Source organism: Monopterus albus, unplaced genomic scaffold, assembly GCF_001952655.1.
Source record: "Monopterus albus unplaced genomic scaffold, M_albus_1.0 scaffold45.1, whole genome shotgun sequence".
NCBI classification, from domain to species: Eukaryota; Metazoa; Chordata; class Actinopteri; order Synbranchiformes; family Synbranchidae; genus Monopterus; species Monopterus albus.
In genome coordinates this window covers 2,877,449-2,894,664 of record NW_018127925.1, presented here as the reverse complement: position 1 = coordinate 2,894,664, position 17,216 = coordinate 2,877,449, and the positions used below count along the sequence as shown (strand labels likewise).

The window sequence follows — 17,216 nt, the reverse complement described above, 5'->3', positions numbered from 1 at the left end:
AGTAGATCAAAGATTATTTTGATCCATTAGTTGCCAGAAAATGTTAGAAAATAGCTAAAAATGTCCATCACAGTTTCCCAGAGCCAACAGTCCACAAAGCTCTTCAATTATTAATGATATAAAACACAGAGAAGCATCTCATTGTCACATTTGTAAGGCTGGAATCACTGAATGTTTAGCATTTTAGACCTTTTGGTTACCAAACCACTGACAGATGTCCGTGGTTGTCATGCAATGTTATGCTTGACTAAAATCAATGGTAGCAGTACAGTAGCACTTCGTACTTGAAACAATTTCTCAGAGCCCAAAGTAACATCTGCATATGGCCTGTTTTATCGGCAAAACAGTTCAAATTCCAGTTTGTCATGATATTAAACAGAGTATCAACTTATTATTGGAAATACACCAAAACATTTGATTTAACCAGTTATTCATCTGAACTATGGTTTGATGGCCTTCGTTTGTGTCCATGTACTAGTAGCAGAAGAGTAACAATTCACTCTTCCTTACCGTACACACTGACATTGTACATTTGACATCCTTCTGTTTTGTTTCACCAACACTAAAATTAGGGGTGGGCGTAGTCAACAAACTAGTGATCTGTTCAACCACATAAGGCCAGTGTTTCTATCTTAAACTCACACTGTGACTGTAAGAAGAGCCAACTTGGAGCTCTGTTGAAGAGAATATAAAGTGAGCGGCCCTTGGCCTTTTAAAGACCAACGTCACAAATGTTATGAGACATCAAGGAGCGGACGGTTTGCTCACGGCCAATGCAACAGTCACATGCAAGCACCAGACATCAAAAACACACCCCCTGCACATGGCATGCAGAGCACTATCCTGTAAATCTGTGCCAGTGTACAGAAAGGATGGTGGTGATTAAGAGGGGCTTAATGGTGAAAACAGTAGCCTGTAGCTAACCAAATTATCTCTCTAGTTTACTCTGTCACATTTAGATTAGTGACAAAATGTGAAATGCTGAATCAGGACATACATTTTCATTAAATAAATTAAGTAAAGTGAAATTAAATTAATGGATTATTCTGTTGAAGAGGAGTGACAGGTAGTTCAAGGGCACGCTAACTTGACTGAATGAACAGGGACCATGTGGCCAAATATATTAGCACTGTATTAATAAATATTGATATCTGCTTTTAATATCATTAATGTTGAAGGAAGCACATTCAACATGTTCTGCTCTTTATCCAGTTTTAGAGTTCCAAACCATTTCCATATCACTGATGTTGTGGGATCTCTCATTGTATGCCAGTCTGACTGGTGGTGCATTTTTGTAATGTTTCCCGTACATACGACCTATGTAGGTTAACCCTATTGATTGCGCTTGTTGAAATGAATGCAGAAAAGTTAAATTACTCATCATTTAATTATCGTTATTATGGGAATTGTTTTCATAGCAATTATCAGTATAGCTTTATTGCCCAACCCTAGATGGGCTTTCTAAACTGAACTGAGTGCGCTTACCCTTCACCATGGGGTGTAACACTGGGGTGTTGCCAAATGTTTCTCCAGTAACTTTGACACACACAATAATGAAGCTATTTGGCATATGCAAGATAAAGCACATACAAGTATATTTACAGAAATAAGACAGGGGCATCAGGCTGATGTTGGGGAGTGTTTCCGGTGTGACAATCTATCAGCCAGGCTGCCCTTAGAAATGAGGACAGTAATTGTTTAACAATGTCAAACACACACTTACACACAGAGACAACAGAGGGAGTGGTCCCACCCTCCTGTGTGATCGCTCTCTAACCCAGCTCTCCAGTGATATAATTAACGCCTAGCCTGAAGGCCACTTTCCTTGGTCATTAATAATGCTATATGCCAGTCGCCACTGTCACTGGAACCCACTGGAACCAAATCCTTGTCCTTGTGGAGAGTTTTTCACCATCAAGTCCAAAATTTAATCTCTCAAGCCTTTGTCTGATTCTGTCCATGTCCTTTATGGTGTTCTACTTTTTCATAATTGGCTAAACCATTCCTGACATGTGAGGAATTAAAATGCACTATTTTGTCAGAATTGTAGAAATCTAGCTCTGCACCATATATATTACCTTGCCAAACATAGATGAAGTACACTGGATAATGGGTCTTTAGGATATCAGCTGTGGTGTTAGTACGACCCTTTGTATCTCAGCTAAACTAATGGTAACAGTAAAATATCCTCTGAAGAACATATTATTTTCCTCACCTGACACACAGGCTGCTAATGTATACTGAAAACTAATGTGTAAACAAATCTATGTTTAAGGGCAAATAACTCAAATCAAGAGTTCATTTCAATTCTTCATGTAAAGAGCTCCTGCTTTTCATTGATGTCATCTACCTGCAGATCAATAGCCACAATCGACTGAGTAGCCTCTGCTGTTGTGGCTGAGCCAATTCTTTCAATCATTTATTTACTCTCTGATTGACCCTTCCGCCTCTCGTCAATAGCAGGGAAAGTCCCCAAAGCCCACTGAGCCGCACCGAGTGTTTAAAATCAGCTTGACAGCTTGGAAATGTTTGGTGCAATGATGACAGTCATCACATGTCAAGTCAGTGGAGGTTCAAATCTAGTCAAGGTCACCTTAGGTTTGTACTTCCTGTGCTTAGACCAGTGTTTGCTGCTACCCTTTAACAAAGTGTTGCTTAAGCACTTATCTCTGAAATTAAAATCAGTCAGATGAGCCCTGTATAGCAACATGACCTTGTAAACAACCATGTAACCAGCTCCAATAAGAGGCAACTGTTTTGATAGCATTGTCATTTAGTACACGTTCTTCTTCCAAGCTATGAAAAACACAAAGGAAAGAAAACATTACATATTCATTCTTTTAAGCCTTGTGACACGATGCAAATGGTAGCCCAACTGATTTGTGTGTAAATTGCACTCCCCCTCATCGCATGCGCAGCAGAATCATTAGGGTGTTACTGATGCCTGACTATATGCAGCCTGGTTGCCTAGAAACGAGCTAAAACATGGGTCTGGTGCACTGGGCGCACTGGGAGGCAAGTCCTGTATCACTGTCGCTTCAATAATTAACGATGGGGAAACCAAATACTGCATTTACTTATTCATAAAGCGAGCAGCAAAAACACAGAAGGAAAAAGATACAGAAACATAATGAAATCCAGGAGAAACGAGTGGATGCGGGTTTCATTGTTGAATGGTTGCGATGAGAAAAGCAGTCTTTGTGTATCAGATTCAGGGACCCTGTACTTACTGTATTAGTACGGAAATGTCAACCAGAGAAAGGATGTAGGGGGGGAGATGGAGGAAAGGGATCCAAACACCTGCTGTCTTGGCCTGGCCTGGGCCAGCTAGGTTTGTGTTTGTGTTAGTCGGGACAAAGGGGAGGTGAGGTGAGCTCAATGAACAGGTGTCCTCATTTCATTTTCTGAAGTTTGTGTAAGGAGGTGTTGGGTGCACAAACATGAAACCCTAGGGAGGAGAGGAAAGGACATCCATAAAATAGAGTAAGGCCTTTTTCCCGAGGCTATAGATGATGCCAAACTGCTAGATTTATTACACACGAGGGGGTTAAAGGGGTTAAAGGGGTCCAATTCACAAATATGGCCTAATAGTGAGTCTTTGTGCCAATGTGAAATAGATTTCCTTTGCCATTTTTCTTTGACAGCTTACAGGTTTTCCCCTCAAAATCTAACCTACTGCTTTCCATAGGAATAAAACACTTAAACAAGGCTGACACTAACAGATAATAAATCAATCCAAAATTGTTATATTTATTATTTAAGTTACCATTTGGTTTGAGCCCACATATACCATATTCTGAGAATGTCAAACGTTTCAAAATCACTAGTCTGAAAGGTCAAAGTCAGCCAAGTGACAGAAGCATTAAAGAACGAAGAAAACAACTTTTAAAAATAAAATAACTAAAACTGGATAAATTGATCTTTATGTTATTTTAAAACAAAAATGATGATTAAGCAACTAAAATCCTTTCTAATCCTCCGACATGTGCATTCTCAGTTCCATCACATCACGCATGATGCCTTATGAGGTGCTGTGATTGACATGACAGTGAAATGGATACAAAACCAAGAGGAACATCAGGAATCAGAGCCGTGTCAATACTGAAAAACTAATTATTATTCAAGTGTTGTTTTATTCTTGTTTTGCAAATAAATATTCATAAGAAATGGATATAAGCACTTTCTTTATGTGAAAAAAGCCCAACAAGACAGTTAGAGTGATCTGTTCAGGTAACGGGAGCAGAAAACATTAGGGCTCCCAAAATAGTGATGAAGAGCCAGGTTGGAGGGAAAGCATAAGAATAAACTTTATCGCCAATTATTATCAAAAATACAAGGAATCTGACTCCAGCCCAATGGCCCCCAATGTGCACAACAATATAAAAACAGAATAAAACCAAAACCTCAAGTAAAGAAAAAAAAAAACAAGGACAAAAATGAAATAAATGTACATACATACTGTATGTATATACAAGTTAAATGAGCTACTGTAGCTAATGTACATTAATACATTGTTGCACAGTGATGTGTACAGCGTCCTGCCATACTGTTTAACATAGACTAACTGTTCATAAGTGTGATGGCCCGGGGGGAAGAAACTCTGTGTCTAGATTTTTTGTCGTACAGTGTCCTGTAGTGCCATCTCAAACAGTTTGTGCCCAGGATGTGAGAGGTCTGCAGAAATCTTCTCTGCCCTCCTTTTGACCTGTGAGGTGACCAGGTCCTCCATGGAGGGCAGGCTGGCACCAATGATCTTTTCTGCAGTCCTGACTGTCCACTGGAGTTTGTTCCTGTCCTGTTTGGTTGCTGAACCAAACCAGACAGTGATGGATGAACAGAGAACAGATTTGATGATTCCTCTGTAGAACTGAATCAGCAGCTCCTGGGGCAGGTTGAACTTCCTGAGCTGATGCAGGAAGTTCATCCTCTGCTTCGCCTTTTTGATCATGGCATTGATGTTGTTTGTCCACTTCAAGTCCAGAGAGATTGTGGACCCCAGGAACTTGTAGGACTCCACGACTGAAACAGTGCTGTTGAATATAGTGAATGGAGATAGGGTGGGGGAGCTCCTCATAAAATCCACTATCATCTCCACTGTCTTCCATGTGTTCAGCTCCAGGTTGTTACAACCACACCGAAGGGCAGCAAAGTCTACAAATAGGATCCGTGAGGATCCCTAGTGAGTCTAGATGTTGCAGGATGTAATGCAGTGCCATAATGGCTGCATCATCCACTGACCTATTTGTTCGGTAAGCAACCTGCAGGGGATCCTGCCAGGGGTCTGTGATGGCCTTCAGGTGGACCAATACCAGTCTCTCAAAACACGTCATGACTACAGATGTCAGAGCAGCAGGTCTGTAGTCATTCATTTCCTTGATGGAGGGTTTGATGGAGGGTTCCTTGTGCAAGGAACATTTAAAACAAGAGGGAACTACACAAAGCTCCAGTGATCTGCAGGAAGATGGGAGCCAAGTGGTAGGCACAGACTTACAGACAGGAAGGGGTCACATTGCCTGGGCCTGGTGTCTTTCTGACCTTTTGTTTCTTAAAAAGGCTATGCACATCTTTTTTTCATAGACCCTCAGAGGAGGTGGGCTGATGGAGGGAGAGGAGGTCCTAGAGGAAGCAGCTACTGGTTGCAGGTCCAAGATGAGGTGAGAGAAGGGTGTAGAGTTCTGCCTTTCAAACTTATAATAATGCTCATTCTGCTCATCTGGGGGGCTCTCCTGTACTCTGTGATGTTCCTTAAGCTCCTCCAAACTGACAATGGCTCATTGAACACTGATTCATGTTCTCACCGTTTTGACCACAGGCTTTGCAGCTTTAAGTTTCTCTCTACAAGTGGGAATGAGATGGATCATGCAATATTCCGAAAGCCCAAGGGCTGCATGGGGAACAGAGTGATAGGCGTCCTTAAGTACAGTATAGCAGTGGTCTAGTATGTTTTTGTCCCTGGTGGGACAACTGACATGTTGCCTGTATTTGGGGAATTTGTGGGTCAGGTTTGCTCTGCTAAAATCCCTTTTTCCTCCTCATAAATCCGCTCTGTAGCTTTGAAATCCTGGCAGCTGAACAGCCTCATAAGGGATCGAGTCATTAAGCCAAGTTTCCACCAAGCATAATACCACAGAACGAGAAAAATGAAAGCTAGTCCGATTGAGGAGCGACAGTTCGTCCATTTTGTTAGCTAGGGAATGGAAATTTGGTAGGTGTATGGCCAGGAGCGATGTTCAGTAAGCCCGCCATCATAGCCTTATGAGGGTGCCAGCCCTTTTCAGCATCTCCTCCAACTCCCGAAAACAGCTGCTGCTCCGCTGGCTAAGATGTCCAAACAGCTTCCACTGTCAGAGAAAACTGTCCAGACTGAGCTGTCGGATGTTCAGAAGCTCGTCCATAGTAAAAGTAATCTGGGCAGGGTTGCAGAATACCGACAAAAACAACAACAACAACAACAACAACAACAACAAAAGCACACAGAAGCACACGACTAAGGCAGCCTTGGTTGGCGCCATGACATTCCTGATGCAGATATACAATTTAAATAAATAAATAAAACCTATAAAAACAATGATATTCAACACAGCAGAAATCTATCCAATGCATATGCTGAGTGCATGTGGCATCAGTAAACAGTAGGAGTGAGTGATAAAGTACACACACAAAATGCATTTGATTTGATTTTTTTTTCCAACCTTTTAAGCAAAGCAGCTATTTGATTCAATTACTTTCTAAATAATCTGACAATCAAATAGCTTGAAAAGTTTTGTCATACATTAAATCAAAGTTGGCCTTAATTTTTGTCATCTCATTATCAACTGAACAAATAATGCATGTATTATGTCTATTATGATACATCGCACAACTTTAGGTTTTAATGTTTGATAGGTGATTTGTATGGCAAATGCAAAATAAAAGAAACCAGTGGCTCCCTGAAATGTAAGAAAAGACACACCAGAAAAATCAGTTCTCCAACATGCATTTCAAACTGATCAGCAGTCCTCTTAAAGAGCATAAACATTGGTATGGTCCTCTGAAGACCTCACTCTGAACACGAACCATTTCAGGATGAAGGCCAAAGTGAAGGCACACCTGAAATTGCTCTGGAGTGTTACATTCACTCCAGTTCTACACTGATTAAATCCCTAACATTCCTACAGCAGTTTCTGTCCTAAAAGTAATTGTTATTCAATAGCTGTGCAGCAAATCTCAAATTTTTAAACAAAAAAAATTTGTGTGCAATAAACTGGTATTAGAAACCATCAATCAAACAAGCTCGAGTAAAACTAAATACAGAAAACGACCGTCTTAATGAGAGAGCCAAATGAAAACATATACAAGAAAACAAGCAGCCCACATAATGATTTTCATAAATGTAGAGCTATCGAGACAGGTGCTACTGCTATTATTGGACCACGATCACCATGCATGGGAGAGGGTGAGAAAAAGAGGGAGGCATAGAGAGTGATGTGAAAAGATGGAAGAGAAAGAGGGGGGAGAATGAGATGGATGGCAAGGGAGAGGGGGTGTGGGGAAGATTTTGGGGGGGTGTCACACTGCGAGCTGTCAACTGTCATCATTCTCTGGCACCACCTGAGACAGGGCATGCCACACCCTAGCGCTCACGCCTCTGTCGCCTATGGCAACTGCAGAGTTGTGTATGTATGCGTGTGTGAAAGTGAGCATGTGAGTAGGGCTCTGGAGGTAATGAGGTGCACACACATGCATGTGAGCCCTGCTTACGGAGCTGGGGAGCTGCGGTTGCCTCAGCATTTAATTGATTAATTGTTGTAATTATCTGGGAGGGAAGGTCATCCCAACACTGGGGCCAGCTAGAAGGTCACTCTCACACCAGAGGGACCGGCTTCCTCTAGGGGCTACAAAGGCCATATGGGTGTGTTTCTGTGTGTGGTGGTGAGGAAGACAATCCTGCAGCATTTTGGAGAATTATGTTGTTCATGTAGGGAACTGCCGAGTGTCTAACTGTACAGGGCTGATTGACATAGTCAAAATGTCAGCCTAGCTAGTACCATGACCTGAAAATCCACTTTTTTCATGATTCTGCTCATATCTTTCCATGTCTGTAGCTTATTCTCCAAAAGCTTTCCTGCCAAACACCCTGACAAAGAACTGGCATCTAAACACCAAGAGCCAGCTTGACAAAAATGGCTCTGTGTGCATGTGTATATAGAGTAAGTGTGTGTGTGTGTGTGTGTGTGTGTGTGTGTGTAGTTAGGGGGCTTTCCAGTCCATGGACAGATGGAGAGACTGGGAGACAGGAGGCCTTCTGGCATGAGGTACATACAGGCTGGTGTGAATGCAAGTGTTTGCCTGTGTGTCTCTAAGCAGGTACATGCATGTATGTATGTGAATGTACACACAAGGGGATTTTTAATAGACAGGGTCAAGACGTGGTACTTTGAGACACTTCACCCCCACTGAGAGATGTCGGTTTAGGATACAAATATGGCTGCCGTTAGGGTGAGCGTATTTATCGACGCTGAGCTCTAGCATTGTTTTATAAAGATGTGGTGAAGTCAAATAATTGGGAATGAACAAAACGATTAGTTTATATATAACCTTAATGCTCTTAAGGCGCCAAGTCCTTTTATACTTCTAAGCTATGTTAGCTTTATACAGATCAGTTTCCTTGCCATTCTATTTTACCTGCAGTACAGTATAATGTACTCAACAGCTGTGGCTCTTATTTAGTGTTAGAAAAATAATCTTACTGAGGTCAAACTGGGCTGGAGATAAAGTTTTTAACAGAAATTCTCTGTTACAAACTGTAGCTGTGGTGTTACCAAGATGTTGGAATTTAGTCTGAAGGGAGGGTCTAATGAAGACAACAATGAGTTGCATTGTGGGAACTGTAGGATCCCTTTTTTATGAAGCCTGACCCTTACTGTACTTGGAAATAAAAGTCAGAACATCTCGGCTTCAAATACTTTAATTTTAACTGTTTTTAAATATTTTATAATAATCTGACTCTTAAAAGGTACATTCCATTTACCTTGGAACTTGGAAGTCAGAACTGGGAATGACATCATAACCAAGTTAACTGTGTTCCAGTTTCATTTAACCATAACACCAGTTGAGCCAGGTTATCCATTATTAGCCATTGTTAGCAATACCAGTTTATAACAATGCATTATGTGGTATTTTGCACATACAAACACATTAGCAACATGTTCACAGATAGAATTTGGACAGTGCTGTATGTACGACCGTTTCACTGGGACACGAATAAGACATAAGTGCTAATAAAGAGTATATTACTGCTGATGTGCGTAGCAGCCATCTTGGATTTTGAGGTCAGGGTTGATGAAGTTTTCAAAAGTCAAAAATCTGTTCCCGTTCAATTTTGTTGTCAGCTATGTAGATTTAAAAAGTGCAGATGCTGCTTCAGGAGGTTGAAAATGTAATGTGACTGAAAATGTAAACATTTAACAAATGTTTAAAGCCTCAGCTTAAGGACTAGTGGCTTAGTTTGTGTGTAGTGTGTCCAAGCCTCACCTGCTTTGATGTGGATGCTGGGGCTTCGAATCTTGCCTGCCTGGTTCTCAGCAGTGCAGAAGTACTCATTGTCATGGATAATGCTATTATAGGCGGAGGGAGAGAAGGGGAAGAGCTGGAGGGTGCCATTGGCATGCACGTGGCGGATATGGGGTACGTCGTAAATGTCGTCTCCGGCAGCCAGGTACCAGCGCAGGACGGCATGGGGGGCGCCGCCCGCAGGGCAGGGCAGGGACACCCCCACCGAGCTGGAGAAGGTCACCCGCTGCAGGGAGGCGTTCACAAAGTACAGCCGCGTGGAGACAACATCCTCACTGTTGGCTGTTAAGATGAGAGAAAAGAAGAGTTAGTTAGCAAGTGTCAGATATACAGGCAACGTTCACAAAACTGACATGTATGAAGAGGGGGAGCGTGTGCCAAACCTAAAAGCACGCAGAGAAATGCTTAAGATTCATCATTGAAGTAACATCTAGTATCAAAACAATGTGTGAACACATTAACCCTTAAGGTGTCCACACTCCATATACAGTATGTACAAATGCAGTCAACAGTACTGGTCTGACTGCTGAAGTAATAAGTTGTAAGCTATGGGATCAGCCCTTTGTAGATATGAAAGGTTTTGGTCAAAACGATGTTTTACTCAATAAATAATAACAATAATAATATAATTATTACTGTGCCGCATGAAAGCACAAATGGCAATATTGACAGTTAATTTAGAAAAAAAAACTAATCAAATTTCTCTTTTGTATCCACAGACACCCAAATACAGTGTATTCACACTGGATCTACAGACATCCAGGTCGCCTCTACTCACACAACTTCCTCCCTGTGTGCCAATCTCCAGTCATCCATCTCATCCCATATGCATTATCCTCATATCGCTAATCTAATGTAATGCATCCAGGGAGTCCTTTGGAAATCTGCCTCTCAATAGGAGGGAAAATGGGTCACATAACTCAAACCCCCTCCACCACCTTTATCTATTCTATTGATACTTGCTGTCATGCAGGCAAAAAAGTATTCACACTGGTGGGATAAACTGATGCATGTCCTAGGCCGGCTGAAGTCTGTCATTTCACTGGAAGAAGGCCTCTATGTGTAGCTGTAGAAGCCTGAGGAGTTTAGCTGGATAGCGCAGATGTTTGCTGTGGTAGAGATGAAGAGCTGCTGCCAGATAAGTTGTCCTAGGGGAGAGATAGACCAGAATACAGCCTCTCTCTCATATTCCTCTTCCACTTTAGAGTTGGGTATGGAGGCATCTTTTAAGATCTGTGTTTCAGTGTGTATGTGTTGTTGGGATTGGGGGGGGTAGAAGAGTGTAAAGAAGTGCTGAGCTCAGCTTGGCTGGAGGCCAGGGGAAGACGCTGTGCCCCGAGCCAGAGAATTTTCTTCTCAGACAATAATACTTAATTAATCCCTTTTTCTGGATTGTGTCAACAATCCCAGGACTAGTCCTATCTCTTCAATTCTCTCTGCACTGGGAGAATATAGGGTGTTTGCTAGGACACATCAACTGAGATATAAAGCCACTAACAGATGTCATTTAGGCTCCAATTTCTACAGAACCTCTGCATCAATGGATATCATTGCTAACCAGCTATAGAACGAAAACTGTCTTTTTAAACTCATGGCAAGAACATGGATGAGTGGTTAACACAAAGGATAATTTTGTTATAAAGAGCAACATGCAATGACATTAATAAAATGAACATGAATGGGCTGAATTCCATGTGAAAAGGCTCAAAAATGGAATACAGGGATTAGGGATAAAACTCAGGCTGACATAAGGTGCTTTTATTATCTGTCACTTTATGCATATCTATACCCCACTCTCATCAATTTGACTTATGTGTACATTTCTTTTTGTTTCCCATTTTCCATAAATGATTTAACCCTTCCCATATACCCATCCAAGACACAAACACAGTTTCTCTTGTGTTTTTCTGACACACGACAAACACGCGATGTTATGGGATATGAATTTGTATGCCAGACGCAGAGAGTTAAACCCACATAATCTCCTTTCACACTTAACACACATGGTCTATCTACTCTGTCATCGCACTTCCGTGGGAGGCCGATGTCCGACTTCCCTGGTTCTAGTGCAGCTGTGGGTGTGGAGAGGAAGGTGAAATCTTGGGAGCCACGCACAAGTGCAACATTATAGACATGACAGAGGTGACTGCTTGGGCAAAAGGTGCTCGGGTGCAAAGGATGCCACCGACTGAATGAATATGTGTATGTGTGGTAAGGTCAAAGGAATAGACAGGCTCATGTTAAACAACTCGCTCAGGTCTTGATGTAAAACCAAGCCAAGAGCAAAGGCTGAAGGGGTGCAGGCTGTAATTGATGCTCTGATGCATGTGCAGAGCAGGAGACAGAGCATGTGCAGAGATGCTGAGGAGGTAGAGAGTCACTGTTTGCCTGCCTACCAGCTAAAATTGGAGCAGATCTTCTGTGTTCAAAAATCCAAATTCAGGTCAAGTTCAATCCATCCCAGCATTCAAATCCATGCCAATCTCTCTCACCGGCTGCTGCGCTGACTGATCTGCACTTTCAGCACCATGAACAGCAGCACAACACACTGCTGGGTAGGGAACACACGTGGAAGTACTCTCACCGAGCAAATAACGAAGAAACTATTAGCAGATGATGGTGACGGTGACCCGCTTCTCTCTAATGACAAGTGCTATTTTTAGGAGCACAATATCTGCATGACAAAAATGACTTTTTCTACCTGTAACAGCCATCACACAAGAAACACTATCACTGTACAAGTGTTCAGAATACTTCTTTCCACATACTGGTGTTGACTTCTCTTTAGAGATGTGAATATTTTTATCCAGTGCCCCCCTCCCCCCACAGGCTCAACCTGTGGCTCTATCCCTTCATTAGATGGGATAGCCTTTATGGAACTGTTTGATATTTTGCCACAGAGAAAACTGGTGGTGGTGGTGGATCTGTAGCTGCATGTGTGAATGCATTTGAGATGTTCCTGGAACGGCCAACGTTAAGGCATCATCTGTTTCAGAGTAGTAGCAACTGGATGTTCAGTGTTCTACTAATGCTTTCCTACTTAATTTGATTTTTACATGCTAACTATTTTTGGTACAAAACCTGGTGTTACAGCTGACATATAACTGGCACAGCTGGTCATAGCTTAAACGCAACTATTTACAAATCAGCATCATGACAATTTGTAACCCTATTTGTGTGTTGATAACACAAATATGTCATTTCTTATGTATAGGTTTTTAACTCAATCTTAATCTCAGTGTTTTTAAAGCTAAGTTAGTGCACAGCTTGGATAATACTATACTGTTTGACTAGTGGTTCTCTAAACTTCTGGCTTGTGCCACCTTAAAGGGAAACTGCATCGCCTCCTAAATTATCCATTAACTCACAAGAAAAAGGACAACCTTAAAGGAAACTCTAAATAAATAAACAATGTTGTGTAACAGAATATCTTTTTTTACGTCTGTCCTTTTTTTTTTAAATTTGACTCAACTCCAAGGTTAGGAACCACTAACTAGTGCTTTAAAACTACTGTAGATAAACTGTTCAAGGCCAAATAAACCTTAAACCATCCAGTGATGTCATCAAAAATGGCCTCGAGCAAAAATTCAAAACAGCTCAGATGCAACAACTCAAAGCTCTGGGAAGATAAACAACAGCATCTACAGCTTATGATGTGATGGCCAGTCACTTTGTCCTGTCGTATGAATTCAGGCCACTGAGTTTACACACACGCTTAATCATCCAGAGACACGTGAACAACTACACAGAAGCAAGACCCAGTCAACATGGCACAGAATGCGGCCTCCAGCGGAAGCTGCACTAAACTGTGTGACTGAGGGCATAAACAAATTATCCAACATAGATTTTTTTTTTTTTTTCATGAAATGGGAATGATGTGTATAGATGACCACTGGGAAACTAAAGGAGCAATGCTTGCAACCAAATACTATAATAAACATGCAAAGCAACATATAAAACATGTAAACCATAACCTAGTTTTTCCTCTTTTGTTGGGTAACATCTAACCTCACATGGTTTCATAGCCCTAGGCTGCATTTCCACCCTTTACCCAGCAGAGAAATAAGGAGTAAAGGAGCAGCACTCATCTGTTCATGAACTGTATTTTGATTCCCTTCTTCAAGCCTGAATGCACTGAATACAATGAAGAAGGTCAAAGTGATTTTAGGTGAAACTATCCTTCCAGTGGTTGAACACTTCACAACTGTTTTCTATATTTGTTCATTTTTTTCGAACCATCACTTTTTGCCTGGTTTTCTTTTGACTCTTTCTTTGTTATACACATTTGCACTTTTTTCCTTTTTTCACAGGATATGAAAATGTAGTATGAATATGTATGCAGAAATAGCAAGGATATTGCTGATGGTGAACCACTATGCATAATGCAGCTTTTTCTGTCTCATCTACTAGAATTCAGACACACACACACACACACACACACACTGAGAAACATACTACCATGTGCATAGAAATACAGGGCTATAAATCCCCCTTCTTCTCCTTCACTCTGTCACTTTCTCTCCATATACAAAGTCACTTAAATACTTTTCAGATTGCACATACAGTACGCAGTATGCTCATAACAGAAAGAAGAATTTCTCTGTGTTAAACTGTTTGGCATTACAGATAACGGCACACATTCAGGGCCAAATAACATCTGAAGCATTGAAGTCAAAGGCTTTGCAGTAATGCTACAGAAAAATATCATGTTTGATAAAGAGGCCTGTTCATTGACTCCAGATTTAGGTGTAGATGATTTAGATTTAGATGCATGCATTAGGGCTGAATTACAATGTACATACAGTATATCTCCACTTCTGTGTGTAGTTTCTAAATGGGTGTCATTTCATTGGGAAAATCACTGAAGTCAAGAATGAAAGAACTCCATGGCATTACTTTATGGATGTGACTACATTATGCATTCACATACACATGGGGGGGGGAGAGGCAATCGCTATACACAGTTTATGCAGTGTCAGTAAAATATTAGCCAGCTATTTCAGCATTTGAAAATTCACATTTTCCACTTCAAAAGAATGATTTCTGCTGCTGAAGTGAGTGTCAGATTTGTAGAGATGTGTTTTTTCCTATTGTTCCTGAGAGACAGGGCCATAAATTGTCTGATAGTAAGCAGAACAGGAGAAAGAGGATGAAGAGTAGAGCGAAAGAGAGACTGGCAGTGAGATACTAAAGTATGATTGCTTTGCATGTTTGTTTGAGTTTGTCTTTCAAGACAGAGCCATCAGCCTTTGTGCGTAATGGAGAGGGCACCGGGCTATCGGACACCACTGTTGTGCGTAAAACCTGTTGAGTGGGTGGTTACAATTCACCTCTTCGTGTGACAGCTTAGCGGATTAACGATGTTGTTGCTATGGACTACACAAACCACAGCAGTGTAATGTTAAACTGGGAACGCTGGGACTGTTTCTGACAGTGGCCCCTGATAACTGAATAGGCTTAATGCGAGATTATCCATCATATCAAGTCCTAACATGCGATATCGTTAACTGATATTTTCTCGTTTTGCTTGAGAGAAATGAAAACCCTACTACAACACTTTGCACAAAGAATTTCCCGTTTTGATAAAAGTGCACGTGTCTTCAACGCAATGCCACAACTGAAATCATCGCCTGACACCAATTGGCCGATGCGTTCGTGTGTTTCAAGACAAACAAAATGTTCAGACGGAATATGAAACCGAATGACTTGCTCAGATGGACGTGTTTGTGCTGCACCATTCAACTGCCAAACGCAGAGCGCCAACACTTGACAATGAAAACAGGCGTTGCTCCCCGGAACACAGAGAGGGAGGCGAATTAACCTGAAAGTGACATGTAGCTATTATACTGTGGCGCTGTCTCTCCCCAAGATAACTGACAGGTTGCACAGCCACAGTGGGACTCATAGCTGGTGAAATAAGACATATATGGCCCTTTAGTGTTTTGATCTAATATGCCTTTTCATGAAGTATCGTGCGTTATTGGACATGTGCGTCATGAACAGATTGTAGGTGAATTCTATCCAACTTATTAATCTTATTTGGTATCAATGTGTGAATGAATTAGAAACAAATCATTATATTTAAGTCTGATGCTGGTAGTTGGTAGTAAGTGTTTAAAATTGGAGAGGGTTTGAAGGTCGGTATCACCTTGTATTGCTCTTTATTGGCACGAGTGTGTAAACAACAACAAAAACCACGTAACCTCTCTCCCTGTACAAATTACCTTTACATACTTGTGATTACGACTCTTGATCACTGTTACACAGTGCACCTCCCAGTCCTCAAATAAGAATACATTGTCATGAATATAACACCGTAATGTTTAGAAACTGAGACAGAAAGAGAGAAATGGCACCTCTGGAGTTACATACTTCTATCAACAACTAAAGCCTCAGTTGGGCAACCCAGATGCAACAACTCTGAGCGCATCGTGCGGGTGTAGCCTAGTAGACACCACAGTCTGACTCATACTGCAATTACTGGGCTCCCCCTTCAAGCACTTCTCCTATCGTTGGTATCTGTTTGATGCAGAATTTACCCAAATCCTCCGATCTGCAACGCCACAGACCAGCTCACGGGCCGGTAGCAAGAGCCCCTTGAAAAGGAATGAGAAAATACTCCGACCTGCGCCACACAGGTGATCTTACATACACAAACTACAGACCAAGAAAAAAAATCTGCTGGCATTAAATGGTATTTGACATCTGATACGGCTGTTTACAGGCAGACGGGTCAGGAAAACACCACAGGTCTAAATAAATGAAAAAGGCAATGCTTAGTTCACCAAATGCACAAATAAAAATCAAGTGCCTGCATACAAAAGCAGAAGTGTTTTATATCCACAAGGTACCACAGTCGATATACAGTTTAATGTCGAGTGTGTTGCAGGAGGCCTGTCGACCGAAACTGGATAAAACCGGAATTACATTAATTGATGAAATGATTAGAGCAAGAGCTCTCACTCTGTCTTGATCAGTCCACGACATGTTTCCTTCAAATTTGTAAAATTACGGATTGAACCCCCTCAAATTCCGCTCTTCACTCACTGTCCGTTTTCTAACTGGTTGAAAAATATATTAAATTGTACTAATTATTTTAAGCCTTCTCCGATTTCTCAGGCCCTGTTCTGGCCTATCAGGCCTAAAAGCTGAGTCCTCAGTCACCAGCTGAGTTTGTCTCACTATATATTTCCATAAAATGACAAGCAACCATGACAAAGAAGAATGAGTGTATTCTCCCCTCCTCTCCCTCTATCCATCCATCCATCAGCCCCTCTTCTCTGCCCCCCTCCCTACCCGCACTCATGGGTGCAGGTGTGCTGACATGTAGCCAAACAAGAGCAAGAAATGGTCAGTAATGACTGAATGAATGTCGAATTAATGACAGAAAAAATTGACAAAAGGACTTAGAAAAATAAATACAATCTCTTAAATATGCGTAATGGTGTGATTAGAAATATAATATCATAATGATGTTTTTAAAAACGCAGAGAATTGTGTGCCATTGCAGGAGGCGCGGCCGAGGAAAATACGCAGTTCTGCTTTAAAATAAAGTTTATAAAAATATATATATACATATCTAAAATATACAGCGGCCCCACGAGACAACAAATCACGTTTGATTCGTGCAAAACGAGCGGAACATGTCTGGAAAACAACGGAAA

The 17,216-nt window shown here is 41.4% G+C and overlaps 1 protein-coding gene across 3 annotated transcripts in view; it reads right to left on the bottom strand.

The window, feature by feature from the left end:
* The window catches only part of dscaml1 (Down syndrome cell adhesion molecule like 1), a 99,497-nt gene that overhangs the window by 79,970 nt on the left and 2,311 nt on the right, over window positions 1-17,216 (bottom strand). For all 3 annotated transcript variants that reach the window (XM_020600162.1, XM_020600163.1, XM_020600161.1), the window contains exon 2: window positions 9,514-9,834. In XM_020600162.1, coding sequence (XP_020455818.1) covers window positions 9,514-9,834 — 321 coding nt within the window. The remainder of the gene's footprint in view (window positions 1-9,513; window positions 9,835-17,216) is intronic.